General features: G+C 56.3%; 1 protein-coding gene across 1 annotated transcript in view; it reads left to right on the top strand.

Annotated features, from left to right (window-relative positions):
- The window catches only part of NCAN (neurocan), a 74958-nt gene that overhangs the window by 20547 nt on the left and 38624 nt on the right, over positions 1 to 15787 (top strand). The window contains 1 exon segment of the mRNA XM_067560351.1: positions 14882 to 15283. Coding sequence (XP_067416452.1) covers positions 14882 to 15283 — 402 coding nt within the window.

The raw sequence follows: 15787 nt of genomic DNA, 5'->3' as shown, positions 1-15787 counted from the left end.
GGCGGGCTGTGAAATCTTCTCTCAAGGAAACTAGTGAGGCCTCGGGGAAGTGACAGATCCCACCCCCGGCGAGAAGCTTTGCTGGGACGTAGGGCTCCGTGGAGGCTCCCCCAACCCCATGCAATGTAGCCCCTGGCAGGATGGCTGAGACCCCTGACAGCTGGGACACTGCTGAGATGCGCAGGCTCACGCCAGAGAGGCTGACGCACCAGGCCCCAGGCCTTCGGGTCACTCCACAGTCACAGATCTAGTGCCTGTGAAAGGGAGGCAGCGTGGCCTGGGAATCAGGATTCCTGGTTCTATTCCCAGCCCTGCCACCGACTTCCTGTATGACCTTGGGCTAGTCACTGTCCCCCTCTGTACCTCAGTTTCCCCATCTGCGAAACAGGGACAATGACCCTGATTTGTAAAACTCCTTGGCCTCGCTGCAGATGGTACATGTCTGCTACAGAGCACACGGCTGTCCTGGCACCATGCAGACCCCACCAGACCCAGCCAGGCGCTAATGCTCACTGCCACTGCTCTGTCTAAGCACCTAGTCACCCACCCTCCAACATGTGACCAATGAGCCCCCCATCACTGGGGCCACGTCGCTCAGCCCGTCGCTGGGCCCGTCTCCCTGCAGCCATCCTGGGGGGCCCGTCTCCCTCCGCCCATCGTGGGGTGGGGGCCTGTATCCCCTTTTCCCACTGTAGAGCCCAGTATCCCTCTGCCTGTTGGAGTGTGGGCAGAGCCTGTCCCCCTCTGCCCATGGCCTGGGGGGACCTGTGTGTCCCTGTGACATTCAGGCAAGTTCTAGCCGGCTGTGCATCATAGGCAGGAGCCTCCCAGCGCCCCACCCAGACTCTCTCTCTGGGAAGCTCAGTCCTTAGCAGCAGAGTCCCCAGTTCCACACCTTCCCACCCCAGCCCAAACTTAATAGCAGCCTTAAACCAACGTTCCCGTAACACGCACGTGCAAATGCTGGTAGCCAGCCAAACAGCTAAACCCACTAGCCGTCTGCAGCAAGTCCCTGGAGCACTCGGGCGGCTGTCCAGGCCTGCGGCTGGGCTGTCCTGGAACATCATCGCTGCTGTGGCTGGGAGGCGGCCGGTCCACATCTTCTGGTTGTGCCGTGGCCGGGTCTCACCCTGCCGTGGTTGTTGCCTGTCTGAGATGCTCTAGGGCACATGGGCCAACTCAGCACCTCCCCATCACCCTCCTTTCTGGGATATGAAGAAGATGCCGCCCATTCCCCCACAGAATGTGTCTGTCTGGGGGCACGACCTCACCTGGCCACGGGGCGACGCCACAGCTGGCTAGGACCATTGTTTCCCATCACAGAGACGCCCAGCAACCCCAGATTGTTGTTTTGCCTGGTCTGTCTCCGTAGACGTCTGTAAGTCCCCTGTGACTCCGACATCAGTATCGAACAGTGCCAGCATGCCCGTTGTCAGTTTTCTGTTAAACACAACGTCAGCAGGTGACACCCAAGCGTCTTTGGTGCCCATCTGGAATGTAACAAGGATCACTAGGGATCAGCCTGACGCTGCAGCCTTTTTCAGTAGATGCTTTATTACTTTGACACAATTTTCAACCAACCCACGGGATTGCAGAAAACTGGGACTACACTAAACCCTTCTAGTGAGGGTATCTCAGGGAAGTGAGAACAATTGTCTAGGATGAGTGCAGCTTTTTTCCTCCAGCCAGCATAAATAAATCCATGCCTACTTTGCTCCTGAACGTCGCTGTTCATTTGAGGCCCGTATAGAACATCTCTGGCCCTTTGCTTAGATTTTTCTGTGCCTAAATGACCTTCATGTGTCCTTTAATGTATTCTTCTGCAACACCTGAGGAAACACCATCCTGGCACTTTGAAAAAAAAATCCCATCTCCTACGGAGAGTTCCCCCCTGGACTGGTGATAGTGTAACCAGCCCGACGGAGGGGTGCTGTGACTCAGAGCAATCAGGAGAGGCAGAGGAAATCTAAGAGACCAAATTACGTTCTCTCAATCAGGTGGGGTAAAGTAGAAATCAATTAAATAGGGAATAATCCTAACGAAATCAACATTAGTTGTTTTAGCAGGAATTACTACTTCGGCTAACACCATAAATTCATGTAAACTATTACTCTTATCTAGTGTCGATTATCTGCTCCTAGCTTAATTAAACTCACTTTCTAGGTAACAATTTAGATTTATGGAATAACAGAATTTGGAGTTAGAAAACAGAATGCACTAGACCATAAACCCCACCGGTATACGACTCCCTTTTCAGTTTTCAGCCTCTGCAAGCCCAGAGTTTGGAGGAAAAGTTCTGAGGATGTTTAGTTATCTCTTGTGCAATCCTCTCTTGCAGTGTTTGGTTGCTATTTTGAGTCCCAGCTGAAATGAAGACAGATGATTCTTGTCTGAACAACGATCCCTCTGCTCCGTTCTCACTTTCAGTCCCTTTGTGAATTTCTCTCTTCCTGTCACTTCCAGAAGTTCTGTGTTATGATCCTTACTATTGTCTTATTTTCACTACAGCTCACTTCCTCCTCCTTTCCTAAATCCGTTTCTCTTTCATTAGTTTATCTTTTATTACAGCTTATTTCCTTCCCGTTTCAGCCTTGCTTTACTTTTCTCAGGGCTTTCTAACAAAGGTTTTCTACTCATTTCTAAGATTACTTAGAGACTCTTCCGTTGTTTTGCCTCTTGTTTAAGTGCACTCTTGTCTTCTTCTCCCTGAACTGGAATTTCTCCCTTCAGCTCTGTTCCTTGCGTCCCACTGACGACACAACTTGGCCACCGGGGTCCCTCTCCATTTGCTACCTCTCTCCTTTTCTGGTGCCGGTTGCTGCCTCACTGGTGACTGGCATCTCCCCCACTCCACACCCCTCCAGCGCTAGGCAGCCTCCTGCCAGACTCCCCCAGCCTTTTCTGCCACTGTCTGTTTCACCTGCTCGCAGCTGTCCTGGGCTCGCACTCACCCCACTTCAAGTGCCCTGAGATGAATCCTTGGAGTTGTCGAGACTCCCCCAGAGCAGCTGTTCCGGGCTCCCCCCTTTAACAAAAATATTCTAAGTGCCATGAGGCTACCTCTAAGCCGCCAGCCTGTGCTGTTCCCATTGCTCTCTGGGCCCACCAGCCTCCAGCACCGGCGGGGCATTCCAGCAGTAATCACTCAGCCTGAGCAGCAGCCTGGCAAGCCCAGCTCCCATTTGGTCGGAGCCTGGATAGGTGTTTTTAATCAGCCCGACATGCACACTGTCAGGCTCTGGCCGTGGCTGCAGTGCCTATTTGACAAACACCTCAGAGCGTCAGTACTGGCCAGATCTCGCCGAGGCGTGTGTTCAGTGTGCAAAGCCTACCTCTGTAACTGAGCAGCCAATCTGCCTTCTAGGGGAGCCCGGGGGCGTTTGCCAGGCAGGCCCCTTTTGGCAACGGCAGGAAGTAGTTTATGGTCACTCTCAGCGAGCGCTGGCCTCCCCTCAATAAAGTCATGACATTTTTTATACCCGTGGACTCAGGCCAAAGCCTCCTGCACTATCTGAGCACGTTGACGCTCGGTTTGTGTTAGCAGCTGTGATGTATCAGCCACTTGTCTCTTGTTTGGACCACGCTGCGGTCTGAGGACTGCGCCAGCACCTCCCAGGAGCCGAGTTCTGTGCTTATTGTCTGTCCTAGAACCTCAGGCCTGGGGCCTCGTTCATTGGCTCGGTCTGTTTCTCCGACTCTCAGATTTGCATCCAGGGGCCACTGGACATCTTTGCACAGTCACGCCGTCTGGTTCCTGGTTCGGGCAGCTTGGTGAGGCCTGTTTTCTCACCATGCCAAGGAATCTTTGTTCCTCTCCCTCATCTGTTGGGGCGAGCGTGCTGGGGCTGCCTCAGCCCCCGTGATCCGCGCGGCCCCTTTGCTGTGTTAACATCTCTGCCAGGGATGGTTGCTCTGTCTCACGGACTTTACATTTTCATGTATTCAGCTTTAGCCCAGCAGTTCTGGGTCTTCCCAGAGCTACCTGGAGCCTCTGGTTGCTCTTCCACTGTTTTCCCCCTTGATCCAAACACCATCTCAGAAGAGCTGGTATATCCGCTACGCTGTCAAAAGGGTGCTGTATTTTCCAGATGAAACGCCGTGGAGACTGACCCGATCGGCAGGCTGTGGAAGCGGCGTCTCCCAAAAGGGATGTGCACAAATGTGCACTCGCTTGTTCTGAGGGCACCTGCCAGGACCCACTGATGCATCCAGCATAGAAAAATCTCTTGCATCGGCCACCTATGTTGTAGTGGGAAACGTTCCCTTTGTACAAATTTCATTCTTCGGAGTCTGTGCTCTGTGGAGAGCTCCCCTGGATGCCATCCTCCAACTCGGCCTCAATTGTCGAGGTCCCCTGCCCCTCCAGTAAGTGCACCCTCTTGATAGGACCAAGAGCATGACATGCTTCCAGCCCAATGGGTGCTCTCTCTCTTGGTACCATTGCAAATCATATCTTGTCCAGCTCGTTATTAGCCCGTACGTGGAGTTCCCACATGCCCTTAGTGGGGACAAGCCCCCCACAGCAAGCTTTGAGTTTTATCCGTTTACCACCCAATACTTGTGGCTTCTCCTTTCGTGCGGATAACACGGGTTCTGACACCATGTTGGCTGGTGCACCGTGTCCCATCGAAAATCAATAACTGTCCCATTCGCTTGCAGGCCGACCGTCCCGTCACCTGGTGCTGTAACACTGCCCACTGCACTGACGGACCATTGGTCTGCGCTGGCGGCGCCGTTGGCGCTCTCTTTGTCCGCACCGCGCACACTCAGCCGTGCCCGGGAACTCTTGCCGAGCCATGTCTTCCATTGCAGTTCCTGCATCTTTTCCCACCTGCCGGGCATTGGCTTGGGCCCGTTGCCACAACGTGTGCAGCTCCACGTGCTTGTTTTTGCTGGACTCCGACTTTGAGCTGCACCGGCCTTTCTGCCCCAGGTCTTTTTTTGTATTTTGGATTCTGTCCCATGCTCACAATCCCAGTGCACTGTCCACCCTCCAAGAGCTTTCGTCTGGGCTGAGCGACTTCCCCTGCTTGGCAAATTCCACCTGTTTTGTCACAGATTAACGCTGGGTCTCCCAATCGTCCCTCTCTGTGTATTTTGTGCCAGATCCCCAGAACGATCCGTTGTCTTACCATGGACTCCATTAGCTCCCAAGGCTGGCTCTCGAGTTTCACCTTGGTTTTTGGACCCTCTGTTTAAAAGCATTTGACCCGTGTTTCCCGGTTCTGCGGAGGGCAGCGCCCCTCGCGTTTCTGTAACACACTTCCACAGTCAGCTTGAAAACTGGTAAACGCACTGAGAGCTGCAGAGCTGGTGACTGGCAGGAGAAGACTATCTTCTGGCCCATTGCGTCGATACAGAGTGACGGGCTGTTTAAACCTTCTCCGGTTGTTTTCCATATTTCCAGAGAGTTTCAGCTCCATGGGGCTTTTACCTGCTCTGCTCTTCCACTCAGGGGCTTTCTCAGTTCCTTTGTCCTGTGGTGCCATGTGGTGCTCAGCGATCGCTCAGCGGCACGTAAGGTACTTGATGGAGCTCTGCTTTGTTCTGACTGACTGTGCACCACATGGGGAGCACCCCAGCGCCCTGGGAAGCTCAGCCGTTAAAGGCCCAATGCCCAGTATTGTACCACACCCCGCTCGGCTCCTTACATTTGGACACTGCAGGATCTCGCTGAGAGTTGAGCTCTGGGTTCCTCCATAGACTCTATTTACAGCTCCCCCCTGGAAGCAGGAGTTTGCCTAGCAAGACATGGCAGAACGTGAGGCCAGGTGAGCTGAGAGCAAAGTGCAGGTGCCCTGCCTTCCCTCCCTCTCTGCTCCTGACAGCCTCAACCGCCCGCCCCTTCATCCAGCAGTTTGGCTCCAGAACTTGTCAAATAAACGCCGTGCTCGTGGCTGCTATGGAAACGCTTTCCCGACCTTGGCGCCTGTTCACTGCCTCCTGCCTTTCCAGAGAGGCGAGGACCCGGGGAGAGGATCAGTATTAATGATCCCTGATCAAAACCAGCAAATAAACTGCTAATGACCAGTGCCAAATAGCCCGTGATAATTAGTCAATAACAACCCATTAACTGGCGTGAACAGATAGCGATGCCTCATCATGAGCGATAGGAACAATCCCATGCTGGGCATACGAAAACTAGCCTCAGCTTTAGTATCTGAACTGCAGAAGTAGACACCAAGTAACTGGGAACAGCAGCTGACGTAAGAAACGCCCGGCCTGGAGCGGAGACGCCTGCTCTACTCGCTGCCAGGGGTACACTTTACCGGGGCCCTGGGGGGGCCAGCCCAGGCTGCAACCTCCATTACCATGAGGAAAAAAATTGTCATGGCTCATGAGATGATACGTGTGGGATGAGGGATTGTGTATGTGTGTGGGAGGGGGCCCGTGTTACATGTTTGTACTGGGCCCAAAAAAATGATGCTTGGGCCCCGCTCGCTGCTGACTGGTGGGGGAGGACGCACTGACCTAGCATCGTGCCAGGCCAGGCACCTTTCCCAGCAGCCACAGAGAGGTGCTGCTGTTCCCGAAGCTCTGTCTAATTGCCCGGCCATGTGGGGCCTTGGCTGCCGTTTGCTCTGAAGACTCTGCCAGGCAGGGCGGCTCCACCTGCCCTGAGCCAGGGAGATTCTTTGACTTTGCTCAGAGCCTGCCAGGCAGCTGCACCAGGATGGATTTGTCCCGTGGGGTCTGGCGGCTGCAGCGTCCAAGAGCTGAGGGGTTTGACACGCTTGACTGGAGGCGGCCATGACTTTGCCCAAGGGAGGAGGAGGGAGATGCAGAGTCCACGTGCACGGCTGTGCACCCTGGTGTGCCTAGTGCAAGGACCCCAGCACCTCCTGGTGCATGCTACTGTTCTCCTTGCCCTTCTGATTGGGGTCAGCTGGGGAGCCCCCGGCCAGCGGACTGTGGGGCTCACTGTGCATCCTAATTAGGGGCTTCCCTGCACCCCGTTGCCCCCTGTGGCAGGTTACACCATTTTGATTCCCTTAGTGCAGGTAAATAAAAATGCAGCTGGCGAGTAGGTCTGAGTCTGAACACTTCAGAGTGATCGAGGCCTCACGGGGCAGGGGCTGTGGCGCCGGAGGGGCCGTGCACCAAGCGGGGGTGCCAGGCAAGGAGCGGGACCCCGAGGCAAGGGGGAGATTAACAAAAGAAAAGTCACCTCAGTCTGAGTTTTCTCTGGCGTCCCCAGAATCCTCCACGGGCGAATCTTTAAACCCTTAATCCTGTTCTCTCCCTTTCTCCGAGCCCGTCAGCCGGGCTTGGTTCGGCTAATGCCCTGCGCCAGCAGCTTCTCCCAGCGTGATCCCTCACCCGGCCAGGATTAGCCGCCTGCTCCGCATGTGTCAGGGGCTCCTCCCTGGGGATTATTTGTGGCTCTGCTGCGGCTGCTGCTGATTCTGCTTTTACCCGGAGGCCAAGGACAGTGCAGGGAGTCGTAAAGTGCAGCCTTCAGACCTGCTCAGCCCTCCCCGCTCCTGGCTCTGCTGCCTGGCACGTGGCGGCTCCAGCGATGCCCATGGCCAGCGGCTGCAGGCAGCACTCCTGCACTGCCCCACCTCGGGCCAGCCAAGCCGGTGGAGGTGAAACCTTCTAGAGGGGCAGGGGTCTCTTTGGGGCTGGGGCCCACAGCCCTGACCTGGACCTGCCCAGGTTTAAAGCCAATGCCCCCAGTCCCCTGAGGACCGCGCTACAGGCAGGACTCTGCTCTCATGAACTGAATCTGGAGCCTCCGCCTCCGCCTCCCCCAGGACAGGCTGCACGTTTGCCCCCGGCTCTCCCCACCCGCCCTCCGGCCTGGACGCCGTTCGCCGGCTCCTTGCCAGGGCCACGGGAGCGCGGTGCTCGTGGAAGGCGGGGCAGGCAATGGCGTCAGAGGCGGCTGTGGAAGAAGCCGGCCGAGGGCGGGTCAGCGGGAGAGGACGAGATGCTTGCGCTGGCTGCAGGCGGGGGAGGGAGATGGGGGGCCGAGGCCAAGGCCAGAGGATTTGGTGAGGGGCCTAGAGAGAGATGCAATGAGAGAGAAAGTCTGAGCTTGAGAACATTCTGGAGGAAGCAGCAGCGAGGGTGGGACCCAGCCTGGATGAACGGGGGCAGAGAGGGGCCAAGGCACACGTCCCTGGCTGTTGGGTCCTGCTGTAGGGTCTCGGTTTGAGGCCATCATGCAAACTGCCTCCATGAGGAGGCCGGCCGGGCTTTCACTAGCACATTACAGGCATCATGGGCCTTTCCCCTCGTCTCCTGGACCCCCTTCCTGCCTGGGGCCTCTTCCCAGTCCGGCGCTGTCAGAACCAGGCCCGCCGGCTCCTCATGCTGCTTCCTTATCGGAGGCTGGCGTGGAATCACGGGGCGGCACGTGGTGGCTTATGATTGTCGGGTTGCTCCGGATCGCAGGGATACTGGCTGCACACGTCGTGCTGAGACCCGTCCGGTCCAAGCTGGCTGTCGGCCATGGAGCTGTGCCGGAGCCGCAGAGCTCATGGATTCGTAACAAGGCCAGGAGGGACCGTTCTGATCATCTGGTCCGACCTCCTGCACAGCACGGGCCCAAACATGGATTCCCACCCCGCAGCCCAGAACCTCTGGCTGAGCTGCAGATCCAGTCTGGATGTCAGGACTCTCGGCGATGGAGGTTCTACCCCGTCTCTGGGTACATTGTTCCCACAGTTCATTTCCCTCCCTGTTGAAAATCTGCTCCTTGTTTCTAGCCTGAATGGATCTGTCTTCAGTGCCCAGCCACTGCAGTTTATCCTGCCTTCCTCCGCTGCATTCAAGAGTCCGACTCCCCAACGCCCCGTTCTTGTCTGGCTGCCCGGGAGATGCAAAGACAAGGGCAGAGGCTGTGCCATGAGATGGGCTGGGAATGACTCTCTCCACCTTTACTCTGACTAGTGCCTAATGAAAGGAAACTCGCTGGTAATGAAACCAGGTGCAACCTCAGCAAGTCAGGGGCTGTAGGTGCCTCTGGGTGAGCGCTCCTGGGGATGGGCCTGGGAAATGAGACTTCTCTTGCTCTGGGGCCTTCCAGGTGGACAGCGCAAGGCCCTCGCCCTGGACGTTCTGGGTAACATCTTCCTGGCTCTTTCCCATCAGAAAAATTCTCCCACATCCTCCTCTCTGGTGCCTCTGTGCCCTGCTGTTGCTTCTTCTTCCTCACTCCTCTCTGTAGTGTGGGGTGGTGGTCCCACATTGACAGCCCAGCACGGGAGGCTCAGCCTATCCATAGAATGGGTGCAGATAGGGGAGGGTTTCCCATGGCCCCAGCCCCCCGACTCCAGTCAATGAGCTTCAGTGCTGAACAGGCAGGAGGGAGGCGGGATTTGGTCTCTCAGACCCATTCAACCCTTGGCCTCTCCTCTGAGCTGGTTGACAAGGGGCCAGATGGTGACCCCTGCCCCCAGGGAATCGGTCTGAGACCCATCCAACTCATTCCACTCACAAGCCAGGAGCGAGCCCTTAGCATGTAACGATTGATCTGGGGCTGGATTCAAACCCAGGACCCAGAGGAGAAAGGCTCCGTGTTCCAGACCCAGAGCATCCCTCAGCTGCCGGAACAGGAGCATAGGAAGAAATTGAAATGAAAGATAAATAAAACATGGCCGGCCCGCCCGCCTCCCACATGGCCTGTGCTGTGTTAACCCATCCACGTGCTCCTTCTGGCAGCCAGCAGAGATGTAATGGGAGGGGCAGAGCATTAATAGGGTTGCAAAGCAGAGTCACTGGGTGTTAGGCTAAGTGGAGAACTGCCGTGAGGGGGGAGCGTTATTTATTACCACATGCCTCCTGCGTCGAAGCTGTTAGGAGAGCCGAGCATCTTAGACTGTGCGTTCGTGAAAGCCGTTCCGTGAGGAGGATAATTACAGGAGATTTACGGCCCCGAGCTCCATGCTTGCACTGGCTGGTGGCAGATTAGCTGGGTGAGAAGGACTTTATCATTGTGAGGGCTTGAGATGGGCTGGGAATGACTTGCCTGCCTAGCGCTCTGTATGCAGGAAAGAACAGACTTTGGGCTGGTGGCAAGGGTGCAATTTTAGCCAGGGCAATGGCACCGTGCCTGGAGGATTGGGCATCTCCTCACGTGGAGGCCTGGTGACTCTGTGGGGCTGATAGAGTATGATCCTGCGGCACAGAGACTCATAAACCCCAGTTCACAGAGTCGTAGGTGCTTTGCCCAAGGTTGAAGCTAGTGTCAGCAGTGGGATTGGAACACAGGCGCTCCTGGTTCCCAGGCCTGTGCTCAGATCACTCAGCTCTCCCTTCTCCTACACACGCGTCATGCTCAAGAGCATCTGACTCCGGGGAGTTGCTGTGGGATCCAGGTCCTTGGGAAGGCAGGAGCAGACATCGCAGCGTTCAGCCCCGAGGAGCTGTAGATCAGAGGAGATGGCCAGGAAAGTGTTCTGAGCAGAACAGGACATGCTGGAGCCATGTGGGCATCAGAGATTCCCAAGCAGAATCCAGCTGCTCTCAGCCTGTCAGATCCCCGGCAATAAATGTGTAATAATAAAGTACAGCTCCGAGCGCAATGGGCTCCTGGTGCGTGACTGAGGCTCTGAAGTGCTACTGCAATTGAAATAATAAGTTAAGAAGATTTTAATAAAGATGGCTGTCCGGGAGTGTCTACTTCACACGTGCTTCCTGCAATCCTTTCAGTCCTCTCATTCAGTCTATAAATCAGCCCTTCTCCAAAGGGATAAATTGCCTCAGCAAACGCCCTCAACAAGTGACTCAACTCACTACCTGGTCATTTATGGAGGGGATAAAAGCAGTTTATGGCTTTGCATAATTAGATGTATTGATGCCAGTTTTTATCCCTGAAGGGGAGCACAGCCCATGTTGCTTATTTCTTCTCCCTTAAAGCGATTTATGCAGCCAGTCCAAGCCCCTCCTCCCCGGCCGCACAGCTCAGATTGCTCCTCATGGAAACCCCCTCCTGGATGCACAACTGCTTGAAACACAAGCACATCAGAACGAGAGGCCGGAGAGCAGGAAGGCTGGGAGCAGGGCAAGCAGAGGGCGGTAGAACAGTTGGGCCAGGAGGAGGAAGGGTGGAGCGCTGACTATCTCACTGCAGAGCCATGCATGGGAAGAGGAGCCGAGATTCTGCAGGGGAGAGGAACACAGCTTCCAAAGGAGCAGGACAAGGGTGAAAATGCCAAGGGTGTGGAAGGCTGGTGGAAAATGGTGAACTGCAGGGTATTACTGTTATGGTGGGAGGTCACCAAGTGGCGCCGTTCCCCATAGTCCCACAAGTTCTTTATTTCAGTGTGTGAACAGTGTACGGTCCTTGAGGAAACATGGCATTGTTAGTTTTGTGCTGCAGATGCTTAAATCGGGGGGAGCTGCTGCAAACAGCAGGAGTTTGCTCCCTGCCGTAATCTTTGTAACTAGAGTAATTTCTTAGGGTGGAGTCGGCCAGGCATTGCTGCTTGGGCTGAGAGTCCTGACCAAGGGGGGTTGGCTGTATGCTGTTTGTGGCCACCTCTGTTCCAGGACTGGTGTGTATAGGGTAAATAAACGAGTTACACTAGGAAAATACCCAGATTCCATATCACTGATTTCTCCCCAACAGGAAACTGATCTGCAGGCCCCCCCGCACCCGCCACCACTTAATAGAGTGGGAAACTGCTGCGCAGAAAGGGGAAGTGCTCTTAGAGAGTCAGCACCAGAGCTGGTTGGAGTAGAACCCAGGAGTCCTGATGCTCATGCTAACCATTAGATCATGCTGCTTCCCTCTATAGCTGGGCCATGGTCACAAATGGAGATCAGGAAGTTATGGGGCAAGAATAAAAGCCGCAAGGCCTGTAGCTGCCGCTGAGGGAGAAATCTTGCTCCAAGAGTGGAAAAGATGCAAGTCCTCCTGGCTCCAGGACACCAGTGGATGTCTAACTAATGGTGGTCAGGCTATGGGCTAACCTGCAGGACTGCCCGGTGGGGTGGCGGGGGGAGAGAGAGAGAGAAAATGGTACAGAAGGAAACCCAGAGCTCAGAGGGGCGGGGTCTTTAGACGAATTCAAGGGGCGGCAGGTTGTCCTGGATAGATTACACGCCTGTAATGCCTGGGGCATTTGGGTTTGCACTTAATCAAGCCCCCCGCTGCGTGCTGACCAGGAGCCAGGCCTGACTGCATGTGGCGGGGCTGGAGCCTGAATGGGTTGTGGTTGGGGGCAGCAGAGATAATCTCAGACTCTGAGCCTCAGAGGGAGCTTGTTGTCCTCCTCTTCCAGTCATGGAGGCTGGCTGGAGAGCAGAGGAACTGCTCCGCAGCCTTGTGCCTGCTCCCACGAGCTATGGGGAGTGGGGCTGGGGGATCAGGAGATCTCCAGGAACCTGGACCATTGCTCTGACCCCAGGGGTGTTTGCCAACTTTCACCCAGCACTGCCCATTGCAGACCTTCATCTGACGTGTCAGTTCTGACCTAGGTCCTGGGCTGGATGTATCAATGGTCTGATCCAGCCTGGCCATTCCTGGACGTGAGCCTAAGCAACCACACTTCAAAGCTCCAGTGTTTTCGAGTGATCGTATAGTGGCTAACCTGCAGGACTGCCTTCTCTGACCTCGTGATGGCTTTTGTTGATGCCGGGTTGCTGTGGGGTGGCGGGGGGAAGAGAGAGAGAAAATGGTACAGTTTCTAGTCTGAATTTCTCTAGTTTCAATTTACAGCCATTGGCACTTATTAGACCTTCGTCTGCAAGGCTGAAAAGCCCTCTGTTGTCAAATCTGTGCTCCCCACGTGGGTACTTGTAGACTGTCAAATCACTCCTCCATCTTCTTTGTTAAACTAAGTAGATTGAGCTCCTTGAGTCTCTCTCTACAAGCCATGTTTTCTAATCCTTTAATCATTCTCATGGTAGTTGTGGGAATGGGGGGGGAAATACAGTCTGTGGCCTGGGTCTCAGAAAATCCCCCATCTCCTTATGATGTGAATTGGGGCAGCTCCTAGAGACCCCGATCTAGATCAGACCCCCATTGCACCAGGCACTGCTCAAACATAGCCAGAGACAGCACCTGCCCCCACGAGCCTGCTCCTCATTGCCCGCAATCCCCACTGCATCACAAGTCTCGCAGCATTTGGTGTTTTTCTTTAGTGCCTGGTTTCTGCATTATGGGCTGAAGTGAAAGTCTCAGCTTTCTTGTCATTAGAACAGGTATGTTTGTGGCTCTACTGGCCAGGGAGAAGAGATGGAAAATGGCTCCGAAAGGAGACCGCAAAAGGAAAGAACCCATTGTTCGTTATGTTTAAATCTCATCTGGAAGCCAAACTCATGATCTTTGGCACCCAGCTCGGGGCTCTGTTAATTGGAGGTTCACAACACTGGCAGCCTGGGACAAAGGGAGGGTCATTAACCCCCTTTTACACCTCGAGGGAGGCCCGGACTTCCCAGAGTCACACGCTGCCGTGTCTGGAGCGCAGCTCCCTCTGGTCTCAGGCTTGTGCTGCCTAACTTTAGAGCCTCTGCCCCTGTGCACTCAGGCAGCCTGCTCTGGAGCAGACCCCTGCTGCATTCTGCCAGGGAAGATTTCGCTTTTCTTCTTGCATATGGAAAAGCAGCACCCTGGGTGTTTTCAGAGCGTGTTTGGGAGGAGAGGGTTGCAAACATGCAATTAAAAAGGAGAATTGTTAATTGCCGCTTAGGAAGGAGTCCTGATCTAAGCTGATATTTAGCAACTTTATCTTCCTCTGTAACAAACCCTGCCTAGAGCACACCTCTCCCCATCGCACCTGCCCCCCAGCCCTTAGTGAGACAAAAGGCCAGAGAGGTTGCCAGAGCTGCTTTTATACCTGGCTTCCCTGCTGCAGGTGTCAGCACTCATGCAATTAAGCACAGCTTGGGCCAATCAACCGAGCTGCCTGCAGGGTTCAGATTGCCTGACACTCTTTCATGCCCGGACAGTCCTGCTGCTAAATCTATCCCAGCGTCTCCAACACTGGGCGTGCTATGCAGGAGCACAGAGAAGGGCCCTAGCAGGAGAGAGTCATGGGCCATCTTGCCTTGCCCCACCCGCACCCTGGTCCCAGCTCCAGCAGAGGTAGCAGATAGCCCTGCGGTGCTACAGAACATGGGGCTGGCTGGGCGGCCGTTGCTGTGCATCTCTGTCGGTGCAGCACGTTCCTGATTCCCAGCGTACGCCGACCACAGGCTCGCTCCTCTGATCCCGCGCTCACCTGCCCCCAGGTAGCGGCTCTCTTCCGTGGCGTGACTGCTGGCAGCGAGGCCACACCTGGGCCCGGGGACTCCCACAGGGCTCTTCGCATGAGCAAAGCCTGCAGGGCCCAGGCCTGGCTCTGCACGCCTAGCCTGGCTCAGGGAGAGCCTGCCGCGCGCCGTTCTGCTGCGTTTCCAGCTCAGTGCTGGAGACGGCCTTAAACCCGGAGCTGGGCTTCCTCTGGGGACACCACCGCGGCCCAGGGGCCTTTCTACCTGGCGGATTTGATTCAGGCTGTCTGCAGCTGCCAGAGCCCTGGGGCCAGAGGGGGGTGAAAGCTAGAAACCAGAACTGATCTGCGCTCCCCAGCATTGGGCGGGATCTTGCTCCCTGCCACAGCTCACTTGATTTATACCCATCATCCAGAAAGCCCCAGGTGTCTGTGGTGCCAGCCAGCCCAGTGTGGGCGCGGTCCTAGGCCTGCAGGGGGAACTGATAACAGGGAGGAGGGGTGCCGCCACCAGCACTGGTGCGAACTGTCCCTTGCCCACGGGTAAGTCAGGTGTCAGCGAGGGCTCACCAGGGCTGCTTGATCTTGGCCTGTCCTCGCCATGTGCCGCTCACAGGGAAGGGACTTGATCGCCCATCACCGTGGTGTCCAGCCCCCTCTCCCCCCAGGCTCACCCCTCCCTCTGAGCCCCACTCCTCCTTGTTTCTCCCCTGCAGGCTCCCAGGACAATGGGAAGGTGATTCGCATCAACAAAGTCCAGCACCAGCCGCGGTTCGTGGGGCTGGCTGAGCCGGTGGCCCTGCCCTGCCTCTTCTTGCTCCACCCGTCGGCTTCGCTGGGGCCCAACGAGCCGCCAGACCCGCCTCGCATCAAATGGAGCAAGGTGCAGTCGGCATCCGGCCAGAAGGAGGCCGCGCCGGTCCTGGTGGCCAAAGATAACGTGGTGAAGGTCGTGAAGGCCTACGAGGGGAGGGTGTCCCTGCCCGGTTACCCCAGCAACCGCTACAACGCCACCCTGCTGATTGGCGCGGCGCGGGCCAGCGACGCCGGGCTGTATCGCTGCGAGGTGGTGGCCGGCATTGACGACGAGCAGGACCTGGTGCCCCTGGAGGTCACGGGTGAGTTGGGTGCATGACCGCCGGGGGCCCGCTGGCAGGATGGGACCCATGTGCCGTGCAGGGCAAGCACCGGTGCGGACGCTTCCCCCGGTCACCGGCCGTTCCACATCCCCCACGCCCACCCGAGCAGAGAGGCACGAGGCAAGCTGGTGATTCGTTTCCCATCAGCCGCCCCCTGGGAGAGCCGCTGCAGGAATGTTGGCCCCAGGAAGCTGGCCAGACCCCAGAAACCGCCGCACGTGCCAGCCCCGGTAGCTGAAGGAGGACTCAGCCCTGGGGGCAGGGGGACGTCACCGCGGCGGCGGCTGCCTGGTGTAGGTGCAGGGTAGGCAGTGGGGCTGGCGTCTCTCTGGCCCTGTGTCTCTCTCCTTTGTCTGCAGGACTGGCTGGCTGCAGGTATAGGAGGTGTGTGTATGTGAGCACACACGCGTGCGTGCCTGTGCACTGAGCACGGGTGTACCTGTGTGTGCACAAGATGTGTGCGTGCGTGTCTGTGCCCTCCTG

This window comes from Emydura macquarii, unplaced genomic scaffold, assembly GCF_026122565.2.
Source record: "Emydura macquarii macquarii isolate MOO-44397 ecotype Brisbane River unplaced genomic scaffold, CSIRO-AGI_Emac_v2 contig_306, whole genome shotgun sequence".
In the NCBI taxonomy this organism is placed as follows: Eukaryota; Metazoa; Chordata; order Testudines; family Chelidae; genus Emydura; species Emydura macquarii.
The sequence above is the reverse complement of the archived record's forward strand: the minus strand, read 5'-3'. Positions and strand labels throughout refer to the sequence as shown.